The 23,131-nt window shown below is 42.4% G+C and overlaps 2 protein-coding genes and 1 long non-coding RNA gene across 3 annotated transcripts; 1 reads left to right on the top strand and 2 right to left on the bottom strand.

Annotated features, from left to right (window-relative positions):
* Window positions 1–14,517, bottom strand: LOC118430449 (cationic amino acid transporter 4-like). Its single transcript, XM_035841324.1, has 13 exons — window positions 14,409–14,517; window positions 11,854–12,149; window positions 11,152–11,299; window positions 9,725–9,993; window positions 9,216–9,363; window positions 5,771–5,981; window positions 5,113–5,260; window positions 4,411–4,571; window positions 3,308–3,564; window positions 2,414–2,532; window positions 1,579–1,687; window positions 958–1,101; window positions 1–670 (listed from the first exon to the last, which is right to left on the bottom strand). Exons 2-13 carry the CDS (start codon window positions 12,034–12,036, stop codon window positions 420–422), a joined length of 2,148 nt encoding a protein of 715 aa, XP_035697217.1. The 5' UTR covers window positions 12,037–12,149; window positions 14,409–14,517; the 3' UTR covers window positions 1–419.
* Window positions 14,518–16,750: 2,233 nt separating this feature from the next.
* Window positions 16,751–17,940, top strand: LOC118430212. Its single transcript, XM_035840922.1, has 2 exons — window positions 16,751–16,905; window positions 17,772–17,940. The coding sequence occupies exons 1-2, from the start codon at window positions 16,751–16,753 to the stop codon at window positions 17,938–17,940; spliced, it is 324 nt and encodes a 107-aa protein (XP_035696815.1).
* Window positions 17,941–18,892: 952 nt separating this feature from the next.
* On the bottom strand, window positions 18,893–20,666 carry LOC118430721. The gene is made up of 2 exons (XR_004832890.1): window positions 20,530–20,666; window positions 18,893–19,119 (listed from the first exon to the last, which is right to left on the bottom strand). It is a non-coding gene; the product is annotated as an uncharacterized LOC118430721 (long non-coding RNA).
* Between the last annotated feature and the right edge of the window lie 2,465 nt (window positions 20,667–23,131).

Genomic DNA, 23,131 nt, shown 5'->3' with positions numbered 1-23,131 from the left:
TCTCTTTCCCAACTTTATTGAACAATGAAACTAGTATACACAAACGGAGGCGTCCTGTTCTCATTGCACATTAACCAGGTTACATATATGTACATACGGCTTACTGAAACTAAACGTTCTTACGTTATTGTTCTTTTCCAATAAACCATTCTTTAGTCTAGTCTCCCTTAGCCTTACGTTTCTAAATATAGCTAGTTATTACACAAAGACCGTATAATTTAAAGTAGTGAGAAACCCTTTGTTGAGTATATCGGATATCAATCCAAAAAGAAGTGATTTAACAAACAGTCAAACAATGAATGCTACACGGATTGCATAGGAAAGGTTGCCCATATAGCAACTTTGCATATTTACAGTACAGACTAGATTTTAAGACGTAGCTACTGTTAACTAGTTGGCTTTGTGACGTCGCAATGTCGTCATCTGCGGGACCCTACTCTAAGCATACTAGTATCATCCTCTGCCGTCGCTTCTGCCTCTACCTCGCTCCCCTCAGAATCCTCCGATCTGGTTTTCCTACTCCTGGGTCCGTCTGGCCCCGTGGGTTCGCTGTCGTACATGCCCGAGGGTGGGGGAGATCGCGTGCCGTACGTTGATAGAGGAAAATCTGAGTCGGAACCTCCTTGAATAAGGCTGTCCTCCTCTCCTGCCGTACGACGATCGTCGATACCTATGGGAAGAAGATAAGTAGGAAAGTTAGTTCTTCTATGGTCTTGAAACAATAAACATGTGTAGAAACAAAACAACCCGTTTTGTACTATCCGCCGTACGGCATATTTCTTCCGTTTTCCGACGTATTCATGATTTAACAGGATAGGTAAGGTTCTCTGTAACTTGAAAAAAGGGTAATCTGCTGTTGACTTCGGCATTCATAAACGTCTTTCCGTTATTGTGATATTGAAAACATGAAAACAAAAATTTGACATCGGTGATACACGTAGAATGTAGCGGCCTTACATGACGGCGGTTGGTTGACCCTGATGACGTCACTCCTCTTGTACATTTTCCGTTTGGGCACGATGAGGTAGGGTGACTGCGGCCCGGTATCCGGACCCTGGGCACGGCTGTACCGGATTCCGTACGAGAAGTACACCAGAAAACCTAACGGGATTAAATGGAGACATTTTCTATGGTGAATAGTTGGTAAATGTATCTTGGAAAACAGGCACAAAATTTATCTATACATGTGTAAGGTTTTTTGTGCCACTGCCGAAAATCATTTAATTAGGTTTAGACAGTATAGGATATTTGCGTTTTCTTGAGGGGTATACTAGTACAGCTTTAGTCACGTTTGGGATTGTGTTCTCGCCGAAAAAGCGCCACCTACATCGGCTACACATAGGAGCAAGAAGCAGCACTCCAGTCAGAAGCTCAGAGAATCTGAGTTCAAAGTCACGCCAATGATTTGTTCTACGTTTAGACAGTGGGCTAATATATAGATAGAGTAGTTAAGTCGTGCACTTTGATATACTGTGCCTTAACATCTGAATAGGTTAAGTTTGACATGTCAAACTAAATTTAGTTGAATATTTAAGACTAAAGCTTGTGATTGGATATACAGTTAAACTTGATCCTGACCAATGATCATCCAGATTCCGAAGCGGACCCACGTCATTGGCTGCAGCGCGACCATCAGGTAGATGTTACAGAACATGGAGATGGCGGGAAACAGCGGGACGAACGGGACCTGGAAACACACGGCGCAATGACAACATCAGCACTTTTAGAATCATATTATTCTCAGCAACCTCATAACTCCTCTGGCTTTGCACGTCCAAACTACCCATTAAAGACGCTACCAACCCCCTAATTCCATATTGATCCCACCATCTGCCATAATGGAAGGATGCATACTACTACTGCTGCTACTACTACTACTACTACTACTACTACTACTACTACTACAACTACTACTACTACTACTACTACTACTACAACTACTACTGGCACAAAGTACGTACAGTAGGTGTGGATTTTTGATAAAAAATAGATGATGGTTCAAACTCTTCTTCTGGGTAATATCAATTTTTTTTATCTATTCAGACGTTTCGGAAGACATCCACCTTCCTTCTTAAATGAAAAGGAAGATGAATGGTTTGTCTTCATTTTCATTTCATTGAGGAAGGAAGGTGGATGTCTTCCGAAACGTCTGAATAAAAAATTTTTGATATTACCCAGAAGAAGAGTTTGAACCATCATCTATTTATCATATCCTGGATGTCTAACCTTCACAAACGGATAAATAAGATAAATCAGTCTTTTACATGTTCAGTAGGTGAGAGAAAACAATTGAATAATATGGTCAGTAGATGCGAGGACATTGCTTACTTTCAAATATTGTTTTACTGGCTTAAGGCATGACTACAAAATGCAGTACTTAGTTGAAGCAGACTGACGACTTGATGATACCGACCTTGAAAGTCATGATGTTCCTGTTCTGCTGATGAGCCCCAATGACGATGAGTGACAGGAAGAAACCCACAGAAAACACGGTCACCCCCGCGATCGCCCACCACTTCTTCTCTCCGATGGCTGGGATCATAGGAGAGAAAAGTCAACAAGTTCCATCATACGTTGATCCAGGTAGTAAGATACGCCAAATAGCAATTACTCAAGCAACTGGATATGATTTTGGAAACGGTCCGTTATATTTCGTCAGTAACACTGAAGAGATTGGACTACTAAAAATTGACTTCAACCTCTTTGTATATCAATTCATAGTTCAGTAACAATCAAAATTTTCTCTCCATCAAGATCTCTTCAATGTCACGGACGAAAGGATAACGGATGTTAGCTGAAGTGCCAAACTGTATCCAAAACCAGTTGCTTTAGTAATTGCTACTAGCATTTCGCGCAATTTCCATCGTATGCTAAAACCACTATCTGTCGAAAACGTAAACGCTTTGGCATAAATGTGATGCCCTATATTCAGTCCCTTGTACAAAGTAAGTTAGCAGTTAGGCGAGCTATGGTACTGAGAAGTCAATACAAAAGATGACAATAAAAGTAACGGATTATCACGATTTCTTGGCATATTTTGTTGGTCGCAGTTTACATATTAGCTAAGGATTATGAACAATCCTATCTGGACACATGTACACGTGACTGGGTGTCGTTATTTTACACAAGTTGGTACATTCACGAGATTTGATGTATATCTCAGCTTCATCTTCCAACGATTCTCCGAATCGTCCCTTATGTCTAGATATATCAGCCTGGACGCCGGCAATTTCTAGGGCCTACAGAGGTGAAAAACAATTTGGCTGATTAGGGCCAAGTTTTATTGATGTACTTGAAAGCCACCTACCGTCGACGCCGTAGAACAGCACTATTGCCAGCCCCACTTGAAACATGGCCATGATGAGTACTGCAGTGGTGACGGCGTGCCCGGGCTCGTATCTGTTCAGGAAACCCAGGAAGGAGAAGGAATCCTTCAGTCGGCCGGGCTTCTGCTTCTTCCGCCGCGCGCGGGCCTTGGTGGCCTCCTCGCTGTCCTCCAGCCGCTCGAACCACGGCGGGATCATCTCCAGTCCAGCAACCTCGTGAGGGAAGTGCGACTGGTATCTGTGGGAGGGGGGTGTCACCATTTACTTGTCCTTGCGGTTACAGGTTGTTGCGCAACAATGTCAGTTCGCAACCGCCAGTTCACAACAAGGCAAGTCTTTTCGCAACATGTACAGGGTACAAGTCTTTTCGCAACAAGGTACAAGTCGTTTTGCAACATTTGAATGTTATTAATTTTGATAGCCTTATAGTATTAGAAATCGTATTCCTAACATAATTATACTCCTACACGTGCATGTGCACGTATAAAACTGTACCACCCGGCGCATGAAAATCATCGGGCTGTCAGGTCCATGCGATCCCATGTTCCTCTGCCGCCGGGGTTGTCTTTCACACCCGGTAGAATTTTAACGCGAAATGAGTATAAGTTTGTTAGGAAGACGATTTCTAATACTATTAGGCTAAGATTAATAACATTCAAATGATGCGAAACGACTTGTACCTTGTTGCGAAAAGACTTGCCTTGTTGCGAACTAACGGTTGCGAACTGACATTGTTGCGAAACAACCTGTTACCGTCCTTGCAATGCAATATTAATCCTTAACACAAACATATGCATATGGAAAGGAGAATTTATAATACAAAGTAATTGAAGAAAGCGGAAAGAAAAAGGTAGTCACGAAATGGTCAGAAAATCCAACAAAACGTTTTACCAAGATAGCTTTATATGCATGTACATACACGCACACATTGTCAACACGCGCATGCATCGTAAAATGGAGAGAGGCAGGCATGAAGGCAAACAGACCGAGAGATATAAGCAGTCACACATATCCACATACACGCACACTAACTATGTTTATATCGTTCTACCCAATACCATAAACAGTTGAACAAATGGGATACCTGGTGACAATAAGGCTTGCAGAGACAACAGTGTACGCTAGGAGCGTTCCTATGGACATGAACTCCACTAGCGACCGCAGGTTGAACAGCAGGGTGGTTATGGCTCCCAGGACACCAAACACAATGGTGGCGAGTATCGGGGTCTGCGTTCTCTCGTTTATCTGTGTAGATATAGAAATACTTAGACACATTCTTTTAACATTTGACTATTTCATAAAAGAAATATAGATTATTTTATTTCAGTCATTTATGCTTTCCATTGGTCACGTACGCCTCGATATGAAACTGTTCCAAACAAGCAGGTAATAATTCACTAGACTAGACGTTGTCTATATACATGTATATCTCTAAGTTTTGCCCTTCAGCTTCACAAGGTCCCTTGAAAAGTTATAATCTATCTAACTAAGGACTACGTCACATTTCCAAACCCGGGCCCGGCCAGGCAGCTTTCCCGGGAACAAAATGCATAGTGTAAAAGACATCAAACTGCACAACACGGAAAGAGAATAGTCACAGGCATACATTTGTACGTATACATCTCTATTTGTCGTTTCCGGGCCGCGGTTTGGAAATGTGAAATGTGAGGAAACCTAACGGTCTAGGTTGATAAGTCGTTAATATATCGGGACAGGGATTGTCAAAGTAATATTTGGACTTCCTGGATTGTTAAAAACTTAACTTAACTTAAGAAAATGCACTCACCTTTGCGAACGAGTGGTAGAAGAGCCCGTCCGATGCCAGAGCGTACACACACCGCGGCATGGCGAATAGTGACGTCACCAGTGACGCAGACATGGCGCTCAGGGCCCCCACTGCGATGATGTTACCTGCCCAACCCCAGCCTCTCATTCTGCAACATAGAAGAGAAATTGTAGCTAAGAATTGCTGTATTTTCTAGACAGTAAGATATATTTCTATATATCGTACGAATAATTTTGGCAATCCAATAATATTTTCTACGGAAACGCGTAGAATTGAAATACAAAGGGCAATTTTTCAACTCAAATTATACAAAAATGCCACAAAAGCAAGAAAAATAGGCACATTGCATGTGTTAAAGACAAACTGATTTGAACTTTAAGGTATTGCAAGCAACTGCTATCAGCAAAAAAAAACTTTGGACTAGCATCCCAACAGCCGAATATTTTACAGAAGCTATAGATTTATATACTGAAAGATTTTGCCACTGAAAGATTAATATTATGTCATATACAGCAATACATCGTTCCTGAATTTATTTTTGTTGTGAACTATACCTTACTATTTACATTATTTTCTTTCCATGTATACTTCAATTAGCCTTCTGGCATAGAATGGCAATAAAGCTATCATTATTATAAGAACAAGGTCCTCGACTCACTTGAAAGCTGAAGGCAGTGCAGACTTGGGGCTGATTTTAGTCCACGGCACCATCAGAGTGAGAGCCCCTGACACTCCCGTGTACGCAAATATCGCGAGAAACAGCGAGACACAGATGGCTACCGGGATGCCCCGCGCGGGGTCCTGAGCCTCCTCAGCCACGTTTCCAACAACGTCAAACCCCACAAAGGCGAAGAAACAGGAAGATGACGCTGTATTGATAGAAGAGTAGCAACATTATGTTGCAATGTTAAATTTCACATCCGTACACAAAATAGTAGTAGGTTTCATAAAACCTCGAGCTCCTTGCTTTGACAAATTCTAATCATATCATCAGAATAGTTGGATGACATTCATAGCACAATTGGCTATGCAAAAAATGATGGTCTTTTTGATTACGCAAGACAAACAATAAGCACTTTGCCCAAACATGGGTTTTAGCATCTGAATGCAGGTATGACAGCAATCGCAATTAAGGGACTGGTCGATATTTAGCGGGGGGGGGGGGGGGGCGGTCGTCAGAGGGTCGGGTCAAAAATTTTTTCCTAGGCCCTCCCCCCCGGTCAAATTTTTTTTCCTAGGCCCTCCCCCCAAGTCAAAATATTTTTCCTAGGCCCTCCCCCCTCCTATCAAATTTGAAAAATATTCAAGACGCAAATAAATCACCGCACTCCCGCTTGGAAATATCCTTTACGCCATACTGATACTGGTTTTCCGTTTTTAGTCGCGAAGCAGATCTCTTACCCCTAGGATAAAAGGGAAATTGAATGGCTCGGAGCCCATAAATATATTCTTCATGGAGGCTACTTTATTCTTTTGATATTCATAAATGATGCCACTCTACTAGTCCAAACAACCTTTAGCAACAAAAGTATTTTGTACCTGGATTTCAGCTAGTAGATTTGCGCCGCTCGCGGCGCGCGCCCCGCCCCGGAGCAGCTTGTCGGAGACTTATTTTCAAATAATATACATTCCTTTGGGACTTGTTGTTTCTGTGGTGGCAATAACTGACTGTGACTCGGGGGAAAATGCCAACAAAAACGTCAGCACGATGCGACTAACCAAAACTGTAGTGGGGAGGGGGGCGCCGAAGCGTAAGGACGATTTTCCCACGACGGGCCGGGGTTCTGTAGGCCGGGGTCGACCGGTCGCCTTCAGTCTCTACCTCTCCCGGGGCGTTAGAACGCAGACTTCTACTCGGGAGATCTTTTAAAAATGCCACGCTTTTTTTGTACATCCATTTTGTCGGTCAAAAATGACGGAATAGGCCTGCACATAGTAGGGATATTGCGATGATTTGAAAAAAAATATTTACAAAGTGGCACGCCCGCTCGATGTTGCAACAACATGTTAGCGCGTAAGAAAAGTTCCAAATTAAAAGGCCATTTGTACTGGTGTTCTAGGTGTACTGGCACATGAACAAGCATGACAAAGAATTATGATACTATTTCTTCGGTAACATTCACTTTTATTCACGATTCTAATAATGCCTGCAAACTCCGATCGGAATCACCCGGAACCTGTACGATTTAAGGCATTTTGACGGGAAATTTTTTGACACGTTAGTTCAGATTCTTTTCTCAGTAGCTGTGCCTGTATCACAGGACTCATGAACTGTCAAGCTTCCGATTTTCATAGTTTTAAAACTATCGACAAAGGAATCGTTTAAGGATGTTTTCCTCCTGGTGCAAACTGTAAACAGACGTCACACACCACTCGTCTCCGACGTGACAAAGACACTGCCGCCTCTTGCGCCATTTTTCTTTGATTTGAGAGGCTCGAGCCGTCCACCGCGGCTCCGACATCGTTTCCTCGCGATCTTTGCCAGCCCTGACTCCACCGCTGCCCCTTCTCCTTGTCCCTCAACACTTGTAGTAGAAGCAATAGTTTCCGCGTCATCCACTTCTACTTGACAAGTCGACGCCTTGGCGAGACTTGTGTATGTTGTCCAGTCAAAAAACACTGCAGTTTCACGGGTTATTCCCATAGTTCGCGCTTCTTCTTGATTGACGTTTACCGCTTTTTTGGCGCCGCTGCGGGCTGTGATTGGTCGCAAGTTAATTCGATTTTACGCACAAAGTGGCACGCCCTGTCCAATCGGTACATCTAAAAGACTGCAGCCAAGGCTGTTGCCATGGTAACGACACGTACAACAGCATGTCCTACGTGGGAATCGGCTTGCACACATCTTGTACTGCGTGCTTTTGATAATTATGATAGTTCCCAAGTCGAGCACTCACTGCTAGCTGTACAGGTTACAACAAGGACGTTGTGTAAGATTTTATAATATAGTAGTGGGGAAAGAGGTGTCCTGTCTGCAAAATTTCAGGTAGCGCAGTGGGTTTAAAATCACGTTGCGCCAAGCAAAACATTCCAAGCCCTCACGATGCGCCAAGCCCTGTGACAGTCGTCTTTTTTCCTTCTAAGCAAATTAAACATTGTCGACAAAGATTTTGATCTCCAAACACACAAGTTTGCTGACGATGTACAGCGAGAGAAAGCGACATGAAACGCGGAAAGCTGAATTCACAAGTCTCACCGGCCGTTTCACAGACGGCACTTTGTCGCAAGTCATCTTCCAGAGCGTTCCAAATTATGAAAAATAATACGCATTTTCACGTCATTTTTGCGGTAAAATATGAGGAAAAATACCGGCATGTGTTGGTGCGCAGATGTTGACTAGATATGCAAGTACGCTAAATTTTGTCACCGTGACTGAATGGTAGCATTGCAAACCGGAAGTAACGTTAAATTTTACGTCGCATTTTGGTAACTTTATCGGCTTCCTGCCTTTGCCGCGCCAGCTTCATAAGAAAGGAAAACAAATTTGACTGATATTTTCTCTGCCCACCTCTATTAATACAAGCGTTAAAACGGTAAATGAACACTGTAACATCAATATTTTTACAACATTGTAGCGGTGTTAAACAGAGATAGAGTCAAAGGCGCGGCAGTGAAATATTACTGAGCGAATTTTCAACATGTGGAGCGGCGAGCCACCGGCCTTTTTCTTTTTACCATGTCGGGCGCCGAACCTCGGGTGCGAGGCGTCTCAAGCTTGTGGAGGCCTGGGGAAATTTTGAAATCTTGACCCTCTGAAACGCCAATTTCCGGCATTTTGAGGGACAAATTTTGCTGGTAGTCCGATAAAATTTTTTTCCTAGGCCCTTCCCCCAGCTCAAATTCTTTTTCCTAGGCCCTCCCCCCGGCTCAAATTTTTTTCCTAGGCCCTCCCCCCTCTGACGACCGGCCCTCCCCCCCCGCTAAATATCGACCAGTCCCTAAACTATAAAGAGCAATGGCACTGTGTGTTTCTAATTTTCTAATATGGTTCCCTTAATCTACACTATTCTTTGCAGTTCGTCGAAAAAGAATCTGCTTTGGCTATGGAGTTATGCAGCAGGGGGAATGTTAAAGAATGCCAGATAGTTAGCCTTGTGGCTCACCCTGTATGATGCTCCTCCAGCCGTTAGGTATGAACCCTCCGTGGTCCATCCAGTTGTGCAGGTCCACCAGGAAAAAACTCGAGCTGACGATGAAGGCCACCACCATCATGTTCACTACGGTCAGGATGGTGTTTAGATGGGCCGAAACCTGTAGGAAGAGTTTTCATTTGTTAGAAAAAGAAGATACAAAGATACGAACGTAACGTTGATTCATTTAGAATACAACACGGTGTATTCCGTATCACCCGAGGTATCTGCCCGACCGCGGATCGGATCGCCCGACGGCCGAAGGCCCGGTCCGGAACACCCGTATCGAGCGTTTTCGCGTCACAGGTATGACATAAAATGGGTTATAGTACACCGTGGCATGTTGTTGGCTTGTTGGTTTTGGCTTCAGGATAAAAGTAACAATTTCTAATTGACTTTCATATTTGATGACCCCAACACAATCACTCAGTATTGTCTCCCATTGTAATCATTAACATTCTAACCCAGACAGCAATACATACCTGTGCCCCGAACGCTATAAACAGCATGACCAGCAGCAGGAGTCCGCAGGCGATCAGGTCCGGACTGTCCGCGAACGGCTGGACGTTACCCATGCTGAGGTGCGTCTCGGTCCAGTTGGAGATCTTGTAGCTGGCCAGGTAGTCCACGTACCCGCTCCAGGCGCGCGCTACTGCGGCTGCGCCGATGACGTACTCCAGGATCATGTTCCAGGCGATGACGAAAGCCAGGAGCTCGCCCACCGTGACGTAGGTGTACACGTAAGCAGAACCTGTGGACGAGAAGAAGCCGTTAGGTTTTAAAAGTAGCCAGGAGCTCGCCAACCGTGACGTAGGTGTACACGTAAGCAGAGCCTGTGGACGAGAAGAAGTCGTTAGGTTTTAAAAGTAGCCAGGAGCTCGCCAACCGTGACGTAGGTGTACACGTAAGCAGAACCTGTGGACGAGAAGAAGACGTTAGGTTTTAAAAGTAGCCAGGAGCTCGCCAACCGTGACGTAGGTGTACACGTAAGCAGAACCTGTGGACGAGAAGAAGACGTTAGGTTTTAAAAGTAGCCAGGAGCTCGCCCACCGTGACGTAGGTGTACACGTAAGCAGAACCTGGGGACGAGAAGAAGTCGTTAGGTTTTAAAAGTAGCCAGGAGCTCGCCCACCGTGACGTAGGTGTACACGTAAGCAGAACCTGGGGACGAGAAGAAGTCGTTAGGTTTTAAAAGTAGCCAGGAGCTCGCCAACCGTGACGTAGGTGTACACGTAAGCAGAACCTGTGGACGAGAAAAAGACGTTAGGTTTTAAAAGTAGCCAGGAGCTCGCCAACCGTGACGTAGGTGTACACGTAAGCAGAACCTGTGGACGAGAAGAAAACGTTAGGTTTTAAAAGTAGTCAGGAGCTCGCCCACCGTGACGTACGCGGAACCTGGGAACAGGAAGAAGCCGTTATGTTTCAAAAGTAGCCAGGTCCATTCGGATCATAGCGAAGATAGAATGAGGAGTTGTCTAACTTTTAGGCAGGGTACATGGCACTGGTTTACCTTTATCCGCGTGGTAACCTATATCCGTTGTTTTAAGGGGATGTCTACATCGGCTACATATAGGCGAGAAGCACCATTCCAGCTATAAGAAGCTCTGAGGACGAAGTCTGGTAGGCATCGAAACGTAAGCAGGAGAGGCGTTACTGCTCTGTTCAAAGCAAGGCTATTTACCACTTTTATGTGGTGAAATAAATAGAATGAATAGTAGGAAAATTATTGAGTGGTGAACATCGGCGTGAAGATTGTATACGGACAGGAAACTGTTGTCATTGAAACAGTTCCATAGTTTGTTATTATATATACAAGAAAGCTCAAAACTATTAAAAGACAACTTCAACACTTCTTTGTAAACCTTGACACCTGCTATGTGACATTTATAGGTTAGGGTTAAACACTCACCTGCTTTTGGAATCCTGGCCCCAAACTCGGCATAGGATAGTCCCGACAACAGCGCGACGACCCCGGCTAACAGGAAGGCGACCACGATGCCCGGTCCGACAATGTTGTGCGCCACGGTCCCAGTCAGCACGTACAGGCCCGCACCCACCTGAAAACAGTGATGCACCCGTCTGTAAATAACTTCATCAGGTTGGCAATTATTTATATCAATTAGAAAGGTTCTTAAGGCACAACCAGGGAGTGATGCAACCAGTTGAGATCTAGTCCCTATCAAACCTACCTATTCAATTATTCAAAACTTGTGAAAAATCGGCCCCAAATAGGCAAAATTTGTAAGGGGGAGGGTCAAGTTTGTAACGGAGAATAAATGTTGTGTTAGAGACTGGTTCTGCAAAAAAAATGAATTCCGCCATCAATCATCACTTTTTTAAGCGTTTTCAGTACAGATGTAGACGTGTGAATGTTACCAGCAGTCATCCAACTATTACTATTTTAGGAAAAATACTAAAAAATACTGGCATTGGACTCATATTCCATTTATCTAACTTCCATATATTGCCCTTCGGCAAAACAAAAGCTTCAATTGAATACAGTACTGACTGGTTATTCTAATCAAATGACATGACCCACATCAAGTCTTAGATAACTAAAACCCTCAATTTCTTACAAAAACGATCTAATGAACATTGTTGAATCCCTCACCATGGATCCCAGGGACAGCAGCGTCAGTTCCAGGGTGGACAGACACCGTCTGAGCGGTGTGGACAGCGCGTCTAGTCCCATGTTCTTAGTCCGGACCAGCTTAGAGCACAGCGCGCTGCACAGGAGACTGGACCCGCGAGCGTCCGAGGAAACCGAGTTCACAGATCTAGACCGCGAAGACATGTTGAAAACCTCGTGCTATTTTTTTTTTCTTCTCGCGTATTTTTCTTAGCGGTTTGCTTCGCTCATTTGTTCTCTGTTTTCGTCTGGTCTTCCATCAATTCGCAGCTGACAATCTGTAAAGAGAAAAAAATGAATGAGAAATAGGTATAATGAGACTTTGTTATTTCACTGTAGTTAGCAATCATCGTAACTCGAAGGACTGGATGCGGGTGTTGTATAATGAGTGGGAATTCGAACTGGATTGCATTGACAGGCAAAATTTGTGGCCAAGTAACTATACTCACCTCCTTTGTAAAATAATGGAAGAAAAAAAAAGGTTATACTTTTTCTTTGAAAATGTAATATGATAGCGCCAAATAAAAGACCAAAGAGAACAAAAGAAAGGAATAGACGGCTAGAATGCAGACAGTATTTTCACTTCCATCCCCCAACCCGTCCATGTCCACTGCACTGTTAACAGCAGGTGGACCGTACATCAAGGTATGCCGTTACCTACAAATAGATGTAAGGGTCAAACTCAATGTTTTGCGCCTGTCTTGTGACACTTAGTTTGTCTATATTTACTTCTAGTTTAAAGCTCTGGAAAAATGTACTGAGTGCACATAATCCCATAGGAGTTGCACCGCACGTCTGCTTGAATACTAGATGGTTACAACTTACACGATCTGTGTTGGTGAGAAGGAATTCCTGACTGTTACAGCTGAAGAAGAACGAACAAATGAACCGTTTGGGAAGTATTGAGTTTGTGTTTCTCCCGTGCGCGCGCGGGGACACCATATAGCTAGCCCAGCAAAAGAGGACCATTTACAATAGATAAACCACAATTTTCCGTCGTGGACAGTAATTATAGTACCATAATGATAATGATGACGGATGGATGATGACAATGATTGTATATGTTTATGCAATGAAATCGATCCTGTTGAGCTGGATTGCGCCGATTGATATATACCCCCCCACCCCCATAGCCTCCTTCATAGCGTCTCTAGGGCCTTGGCGAAAGTTGTTATTTTGGGGTAAGGTGTGTGTTGGGGGGGGGGGGGGGGGCGTGGGTGGTACTAGGGCCGATACACTCCCCCGGTATATATTCCTCTCCCGGCATTTTTCCTCTCCCGGCATATTTTCCTTTCCCGTCGTATTCCCGGATAAAAATCGCGAATCGACGCACTACCTCCCCCACATCCCCTGTTTGGTCTCGAAAAAGCAAATAACTCTTAGGAAAAGTGTTTGTTCAAAACGCAAAGCCTGGGTATAGACTGTGTGAATGACGTTACGCTGACAATAAAGACAATATCAATGTCACTGACGAAAGGTAGTGGATGCTAAAACGCCTGACCGTTTCCAAAATCATATCCAGTTGCTTTAGTAACTGCTTATTTGGCGTATCTTGAAGTAAAGATGATATCAGTTGTCATACTCCATTAGCTGCATAGACTGTTGCCTGGCTTTGGGTGTGACTTATGTGAAGACAGAATCTGATCATTGACAACACAGCCATGTACATGTACATCTACATGTATACATGCTGACCCTGACCAAGGACGTTATGTAACGCCCTTGTCCTGATGTACCTCTTTCTGTATACTCTTACTGATATACTGTAGACACAAGATTGCACTCATATATATATATAGTAGTCGACTTAGTGTAATAGTATGTGCGAAATGTTGTATTTTCCTTGTCATACAGGCTAAACTCCGAGCTGATACAAACATAAACGGCACTTAGTGTAAACGTATCTTCAAAATGTTGTATTTTCCTTGTTATACGTGCCTGCTACATATAGACTCCGAGGCAATACAAGCATACCACCACCCCTCATCACACTCTGAGTTAACTTTGCTTAAACTATAGCTTGCTCCATTTGAAGGCAGAGTTTTCCTTCGGGAGGGGGGGTGGGGGGATGTAGTATTGGCCAGGCTGTCTCCCTATTCATTGAAACTCTACTTGGAGTATACAGGTAGTAATTTCATTCGTCACAGTGTACTACTTCTACACGATTTCCGTTCACTCCGTCCGTACTTCTCAGTAGTCTAACCCCTGACATTTATCGCGCCATTGTCGAACTATACACCTGAATTCCTGTGACTGTAGACAACTGTTTACCTTGCAGCTTGTGGTCACGAAGCTTAGAGCTCATCCTTGACAAAAATGCATGGCCGATGGTACGACCCTTATTGAAACTATACAGACCGGAACCGTTTGTGTAAGTGGGGCATTTAATAGTTAACATAGATGACGAAAATCAACAATATGTTTTACAAAATTGTCTCAATTGTGACCCCAGTGTAGTCTAAGAGACGATGATATCACTGCTTGTTGTCAAAAGACGCAAACATGCATGTCTGGATACATGTAAAGAAGTCTCTTACCTTGAGTTCGTATTGGCAGGTGGCCAATGTGATGAAAGTTGGTCCTGGGACACTTTTTACAGGTAAGAATTCCCCAGATGTTGATGTTTTGGGTGGTTATTTGGCTGGTGGGAGGGACAGGGTTTGTCAGACACAGCTAACAAGAATGAACCGAACGAGCTGGTTGTTCCGCCTGATTTGCATACACATGCAGGTGTCTGTATGTTACCCCGGGCGAAAAGGGGGACACGGACTGCTCGCTCCAAATGTGCACAAAAGGAACGTACCATTCTTGAATGTTAGGGAGGGGAGCAGGCCTTTTCGTTACCTTTGCCCAGATGGTTAGTAGTACGTTTTACCCTTTGTATATTGTACCTTGTCTCTTTAGATACATAACCACATATGTGCATGACTTTCATGGTCCACCTCTCTTTAAATCAAATTTATTTTTTTTGTCTATCGTGCCCCCTTTGTCGCCCCACCTGACCCAGGTAATAATCAGCTTTTGAAGAGACTACCACGATTCTACATTCCTACAATTCCGAATTTCTGAAGTATCTTGCATCTTGGTGGAGCCAGATTTATTTCTACGAAATGTGATCGAAATAGTTATATCACTTTTGTGAAAAAAAACAAACTTTGACGAACTTCTTTAACCGTCACCTAGCGGTTTTGGTTAAAACTGCAGGAAATGTAGCTGTATTGAGTGTGGACGAAACCATTCTGAAACAGGTGAACGTAAAACATTCGGATTGGAAGCGACCCAGTTTGGCATTGAACGTGAACGAGGTGCAATATGACAAGTATATTTTAAAAAAAATGAAACATTTTATCAAAAAGGTAAGTTAAGGATGACCCTGTGTGATTGAGAAGTTACGTTTCAGATTTCTATCGGGAAATTATAACGCCTCACCTCAAGAGTTATGCTTCCAGTTTGGCGTGCTACAATTTTGCAAGTATATATATAGAGTGCCCCAAATCGCACCAAGCTTTTTATCGTTAGAGAAACAGACACAAAAAAATCCTCATAAAACGTTTCCCCATTATAAACAGCTAGAAATAGCTTAATTAGTTTAGCAATCTGTGACCAACGTTGTGGTATCTACTTGCCTATAACATGCATATGAGATAGATTACCATGCAGCCGTTAGTGTAATGTTTACTTAAAAGGCAACATGATATGTAGGCCAACATGTTATACTATGAGTACACAACTATTGACAAAGGGCGAGACAAGGTCAGGGCGTATTCTGTTCCGGTTGCCATGGTAACTAGATGCAACAATTGGGTAAGAACATAGAGGGGGAGGTCGTTGGAACTGGCGAAGGTTTGTCCTGTATTTCTTCAACATTCTGGTACTTGTCGGTAGCGTGGGCGGCTTTAAACTCGTTTCGTCACGTTCTACGAAGTTACCAGCACACAGCAAACTTTATCTGAGGCTATATGTCATTGTGTCGCCAGGCGTCGCCCTGGCACGGTCGACTACAAGTTGGGTTCAAACAGTGCGTTGCAGTGTTTTTGGCGATGGGAAATACAGATACTGGACCACTTTACCTTCAAGTTACCACATCGGATCTCTGTCCCAGGCAAGTTAATCATCATCTGCGGAACAACCAATAATACACAACGCTCTATCTCAGTTGTGTCTCTAACGTAGGAAAGTTGTACTGTATTACAAGAAAAAAAACTGTATACCGTATACGCTGGATACTGCATACAAGTCCCAGTACAGTTTGAGGACGCAGTCTACTATCGTCTGAGGAACAAGCAGTAACACACAACGCTCTATCTCAGTTCTGTACGCGTGTCTCTAACGAATGGGAGTTGTACAGTATTGCAAGCAAGAAGACTTGAACCGTATCACGTACGCTGTATACTAGCATGCAAGTGACAGTCAAGTTTGAGGACGCTATCTACCATCGTCTGAGAAATAGCCAATAACACGCACCGCTCTATCCCAGTTGTGTCTCTCATGTAGGGGGTTGTACAGTACTGCAAGAGGAAAACTGTATAACGTATACGCTGTATGGTGCATACAAGTCCCAGCCAAGTTTAAGGACGCAGTTCACCCTCTGAGATGAGGACCACTGACCAATAACACACAACACTCTATCTCAGTTGTATCTGTAACGTAGGGGAGTTGTGCAGTATTGCAGGAGGAAAACTGTTTAACGTATACGCTGTATACGGCATACAAGTTTCAGCCAAGTTTAAGGACGCAGTCTACCATTATCTAAGGAACAACCAATAACACACAACGCTATATCCCAGTTGTGTCTTTAACGTACTAGAAGAAGAATACTGTACAGTATAACGTATACACTGTATACAGAATACATGAACAACACCCTTAAACGACATAGATGACGATGAAGGACAGCCTGCTACAGATTTTACAGCTCCACCGGCTGGACTTGGTGGTGAACTTGAGCTACAACATCGACACTGTGGTGGACTATCTCTACAGAGGAGAGGTCATCACCAGGGAGGAGAAGGACACTATCATCTGTCATGGCAGGTCAGGTGTATCATTATCTATGGATGTCTGCAATGAAAAAAGCTTGATCAAAACGCAATATCTTCTGGGTCAAACCCTACACTGCAAGCAGACGTTAGAAGGAAAAATCATATCGTTTTCCTATCCCCTTGATCCTGTTACCACTTCTTAATACTTAGTTCGTGGAGCTGCTCGAACCAATCTAGACAGCCTCCTCCATAGCACCAGATTATCTTCCATTTCCCTTTTCAGCTCTTTAGTATGTTTAACTTGCAGCTTTGTTTCACTACGTAGATTTTCTAATTACATGTGCTACAAGGTAAATCTGGGTCGCCCCTCTCTACTTCTGTCCCCTTTCTATAGGTATAGCTATAGGCTCCCGAGGTACAAGATGTAACGCAGAGATTTCAGAGTGTGATAATACAATGACCAGTCAGCTTCATTCTGCGCTGTTGGGCTTTCTTATTGACTGATGGGGGCCTTGTTAACGTTACAACTGTTGGTTTGTTAGATTTTGCTGTCCGTAACAAACGACCTCCTATAGGAGTCTGTAACAGAAACGGGGAGATAGGAACACATAACGATCCCACCACCTTCCAACACCTGCTTGGAGATTAGTCACACCCCGAATTTTCTAGATCTGTTCCTTCGTAAGTGCCCCGGGGCCTTAAGTTTTAACATTAACACACATGACCAAAAAGAACACGATGTAGGTATTATAAATGTAGTTATTATAAATGTAGTTATTATAAATGTTACGAAACATTGGGGTCGAAAATAACGAAAAAATGAAACACTATGCACTGTACTGTGCCTAGGGGTAAACCACATGTGTTTTTGTGCTTGTCTGTTGTAGAAATTGATGAATAAAACTTCTTTCGTGGCAGGCAAGAAGACAGAGTCACGTGCCTGCTCGACATCTTGGAGACCAAGGATGACGACGCCTTCTATGATTTCCGTAACACTCTGGTTAAAACAGGACCGCCACATCTTCCATTACTCTTGGACGGTAAAGCAGACGTGTCGTCGGATCAGTCCTCACAAACTACAGATTAAAACTGGTAGGCATAGACGCCCCCCCTCCCCCCCCCCCCCCTTAGCGCAACAACATTTTCTGGAAAAAGAATGTACGCATGGTTTGTGAGTGTACGGATGAAACTCCCGCTATGTACTTTTTCCGATTTTGGTCAACCTATATTCTTGAAATGTCGATTGTAGAAGAGATAGATGCAGTTTTCTAGCTCTATAGGAAGATAGAAACTACTTTTCCCCACAAATGTACATTTCTTCTGGGTTTAGACAAACTTTCGATCAAACATGGCCGACATCTTTGTACAAATCATACATGGCAGCTTGAGACAGAATAAATGAAATAAATCATTTTCATTACCGTTTCTTGCACCTTACAACGCCTTGCTTGTGTGAGGTTATATAACACCAATATACAAAATGCTTAATGTGAAAATTTAATGTAGAATAAAATGAATATGTCTATCTTCCGATGTAATGACACAAATCTACAAAATGCATAAGTTGAAGATTTAACGTAGAATAAAATGGATATGTCTATATTCCGATGTAATGTCACAAATCTACCAAATGCATAATATGAAAATTCAACGTAGAATAAAATGGATATGTCTATATTCCGATGTAATGACACAAATCTACGAATAGCATCATGTGAAAATTCAACGTAGAATAAAATGGATATATGATTTTCCGATGTAATGAAGAAATTATACATGTAGCATATATTTTCAAGTTATTGAAACCGCAACTTGATACGAATCTTAATCTAAATGAATATCTGTAACACATCATGTTTAAAAGATGACTTGATTACATTAAAAGATGAAATATATACACTAGGATTTGGGGTATGCACCATCGGCAATAATCAGTTAGACATCAGTAAAAGCTGCATGCATTTTCAGTAGGCGGTCGTACTGTCTAGAGTTTCATCATTAAGCAAATACCAAACAACTTTAGAGTAAGTAATATTTTATTTTTACTTTACCAGTGGATGATTGTCTAAATAGATGAACAAGTTAATGAACTAATAGTTAAAGCAATTTTTTAGGCATAATACGACCTCCTTTACAAAAAGCCACAGTAGAAGGGCAGCTCGGGTGTACACGAGTTTCTAGGGTCCGTTTGGGGGGCTTCGCGATAACGGTAACCCGTGCTCTGTTGTCACACTGGTGTCAGGAATGGTGGTTGTTTCTTCATAACCTTTGTGAAAAAACACATACACGGGAGTCAGATCTGTAACTGTTAGGAAACACCAACATTCGAAAACGAAGTGCAAGAAAGAATCGTTTATTGCAAATTCATTGCACACAGGCAAAGTGTACAAAAAGAAATACACTGCCGTAGAAAATATCTATTTTCTCAGACCGAGTGCTTTTCCTGTCAAATATCTACGAATTCGTTACTTGGATTCTATAGCTTTACTGTTGTTTGCGTATCTTTTATACCTAATTTACCATTTGGCTAATAAATTAATAATCAATAGATAATAAATCTATCATCTATACAAAGAAGAAGTAGACCAGTTAATTGAAGGAGTCAAGGCTGCTTCAAGTCTAGGACCCATTATTCACTTCTTCATTAAAATTGCCACATTTGTGAAATGAGATACGTTAAGAGATTGTGAAATGAGATACGTCTTCAAGCAGACGTGTCAGCTGGATAAAAAAGAAGAGTTTGGCCAAATATGTTGCCATGGGATTTCAGTCAGTCTTTTGCAGTCTATCCAGCTGCCACTATATGTCGACGACAACGAACAGGCCTGTCATTTCACTCCTAGGCCAATTCACTCCTACTAGGACTTCATTCCTAACTTGGCCAAAGTCCCATATTTCTATTCGGCCAGGCGCAAGTCTTTTAGAGACTATTAACCCTATTCAAACCGGGCTTTTTTTGTCATCCATGGACCGGGGGCAGGGGGGGGGGGGCTTTCGAGGCATCAATAACAATATCAGCATCAATAACGTAAAAATGACGTCATAAAATGACGTCATGCATATCTCAAATACCAGCTGGGCTCCATAATCTTATATCCACCATCTCAAATGTTAAAAAATACATTTTTTAGCAAATAAACACAAAGATTGAAAACGTTTTAGATGGAACGGTTTGAGATGAAAAAATACTAGGTAGGTACAAATTTTAAGTAATAAAAATCTAGTTATATTTAATCTGGTCATGGTCCGCCATCTTAGCTAATTCATTAAAATGTAATTATTAAAAATATTCAAGATATTATGATATTTTATGTATTTGAGAAAATAGCTAGCAGTAATATAGCAAATAAGTGTGAGAAATACACTTTAAGAAACAAAATTAGCGATTTTCGTGTATGCTTGTCAACAAACGGTTGCCATGGCAACACGACACAATGAAGAATTCTTCAAACTTTGTGAAATTGTTAATAACTAATCATAGTAAAACCCACCAAATTTGTTGGCTCTAGCATAAGCCTGATACGCGCGCGCGCGTGTGTGTGTGTGTGTATAATTAGAAACGATTATTATGATGAGTCTACTTATGAATAGCCAGATCTCAAATATTGCTTACAGAAAAGCTTCGAAAATATGAATATAGACATCTACGGTTACACTATAACTAGACCTGTCCCACCTGTGCTGTTAAAGCACCATTTTACTCCTCGTATTGAATTATCCCAGCAGCATCCTCGCTCCTGACACTCAGCTGCAGTAATGCCCGGCCAACCACAGTTCCGTCGCGCATAGGGATCCACCAGCTGGCATTCGTTCTCTGTGATAATGGAGATAATTAGAAAAAAAGTTTGGTTATACGGCCGTATAACAATGCTTCTTAGACTTTCACTAACACAGAAGATGAACTTGCATCCGAAAGATGTTCACTATCTCCACGTTTGCTAAACACATTTGAATGCAAGTAAGGCGTGATTATACCTACCTATATGGCATACTATTCCCATAATTTCTCATAGATATAATAGGTTGGCAATGGCATGATCATTGTGTGTGCACATGTCTTCTCTCATACTATCTTACGATATTTATCGATATACTCGTAGCATTGCAAATATCAATGCGTCAAAACTTATCTTACGTCTGCATGTTCCAACAGGGTTGCTCCATGTTCCGTCAGCTTGGCACGTCACGGGAGTGACTCCGTCCAATTTGTATCCCGAGTTACAGGTTACCGTAACCTGGGTCGGGAAGGCGTAATCAGGTCCGGTCGTATTCAGCGTTCCGTTAGTTGGGGCCGCCAACTCTGGACAAGGTCTGGCTGTAATGGTCAAATACTTCTTATATCTGAGATCTATTTCTGTACTAAAGATTAAAAAACCAAGCCTTATAATTTACGTAATTTGTTGGCTCTAGCATAAGCCGTTCTTGCGTAATGCGCGATAAAAGTTGGCGCAGGCCTGAAAATCCCTGCCCCCTCTAAATAGTTGTCGAGTTACCGCTACAAGACGTCATCTAAACCAACCGTGATGCGCATCTACCTCTACCGAATTCCAACGGCATGAATCGGAAATTACAATCATTTCTTAATGTTCCCTGATGGGGCATGATATAGAGAAGGGTGTATGTTTTGAACAAATGTCTGTATTATAACAAAAACTGTTATATTTCAGTGCCGTTGGTGTTAAAATCACTTTGAAATATAATGGTACAGATGGCGTACGTGGCATTGACATGTGTAGCAAGATTTAGTACATTTGTATGATATTTTTCCTTTACCTATGAGGTATTGATATTGGTGTGTCTATGGCAATATATTTGTTTCAAAAATACGGGAGCTACGTCCGACCTATTACGAATACGCGCGCGCGCGCGCGTGTGTGTATAATTAGAAACGATTATTATGATGAGTCTACTTATGAATAGCCAGATCTCAAATATTGCTTACAGAAAAGCTTCGAAAATATGAATATAGACATCTACGGTTACACTATAACTAGACCTGTCCCACCTGTGCTGTTAAAGCACCATTTTACTCCTCGTATTGAATTATCCCAGCAGCATCCTCGCTCCTGACACTCAGCTGCAGTAATGCCCGGCCAACCGCAGTTCCGTCGCGCATAGGGATCCACCAGCTGGCATTCGTTCTCTGTGATAATGGAGATAATTAGAAAAAAGTTTGGTTATACGGCCGTATAACAATGCTTCTTAGACTTTCACTTACACAGAAGATGAACTTGCATCCGAAAGATATTCACTATCTCCACGTTTGCTAAACACATTTGAATGCAAGTAAGGCGTGATTATACCTACCCTACTATTCCCATAATTTCTCATAGATATAATAGGTTGGCAATGGCATGATCATTGTGTGTGCACATGTCTTCTCTCATACTATCTTACGATATTTATCGATATACTCGTAGCATTGCAAATATCAATGAGTCAAAACTTATCTTACGTCTGCATGTTCCAACAGGGTTGCTCCATGTTCCGTCAGCTTGGCACGTCACGGGAGTGACTCCGTCCAGTTTGTATCCCGAGTTACAGGTTACCGTAACCTGGGTCGGGAAGGCGTAATCAGGTCCGGTAGGATTCAGCGTTCCGTTAGTTGGGGCCGTCAATCTTGGACATGGTCTGGCTGTAATGGTCAAATACTTCATATATCTGAGATCTATTTCTGTACTAAAGATTAAAAAAACGACGCCTTATAATTTACGACTATCATGTTTTGAATAAAGGAGAGTGTGTGTATTCTACATTTCAATTAAAATTGGCATATTGAAACTCATCCGATGTGCGCATAATACGTAATACGTAATACTAAAATCAGACAGTGCTTGACAGTATCAACTTAAAAGTCATCTTACGTGTGCATGTTGGAACAGGGTTGCTCCATGATCCCCCGGCTTGGCACGTCGAGATTACAGCGCCGTTCCGTACGTATCCCGGGTTACAGGTGAATATCACTCCAACAGGAGTCAGCGCTCCGTTAGTTGGGGCCATTAACGTCGAACATTGTCCGACTGAAATGTTCAATGACCTTTTACTGAAGATGCACAGGTCATACAATTTCCATCTTATCCTATCTAGAGATTGTCTATACTACAATTCGACATGTCTCTAGGAAAAGCGCTGTCTTTACCGTATCTAGACGGGGTTGTTTATTGCCTAACCCCCTTCCATTTTCTCTACTCTACTTCTCCTTTCTTTCTTTTTCTCTCTCTTTTCTTTTTTTCTTCATTTCTACTTTTTTATTTATTTTCAATCTTTTCACATTCTTC

The sequence above is a fragment of the Branchiostoma floridae genome, chromosome 14, assembly GCF_000003815.2.
Source record: "Branchiostoma floridae strain S238N-H82 chromosome 14, Bfl_VNyyK, whole genome shotgun sequence".
Lineage (NCBI taxonomy): Eukaryota > Metazoa > Chordata > Leptocardii > Amphioxiformes > Branchiostomatidae > Branchiostoma > Branchiostoma floridae.
This window is presented reverse-complemented; position numbering and strand designations above follow the sequence as displayed.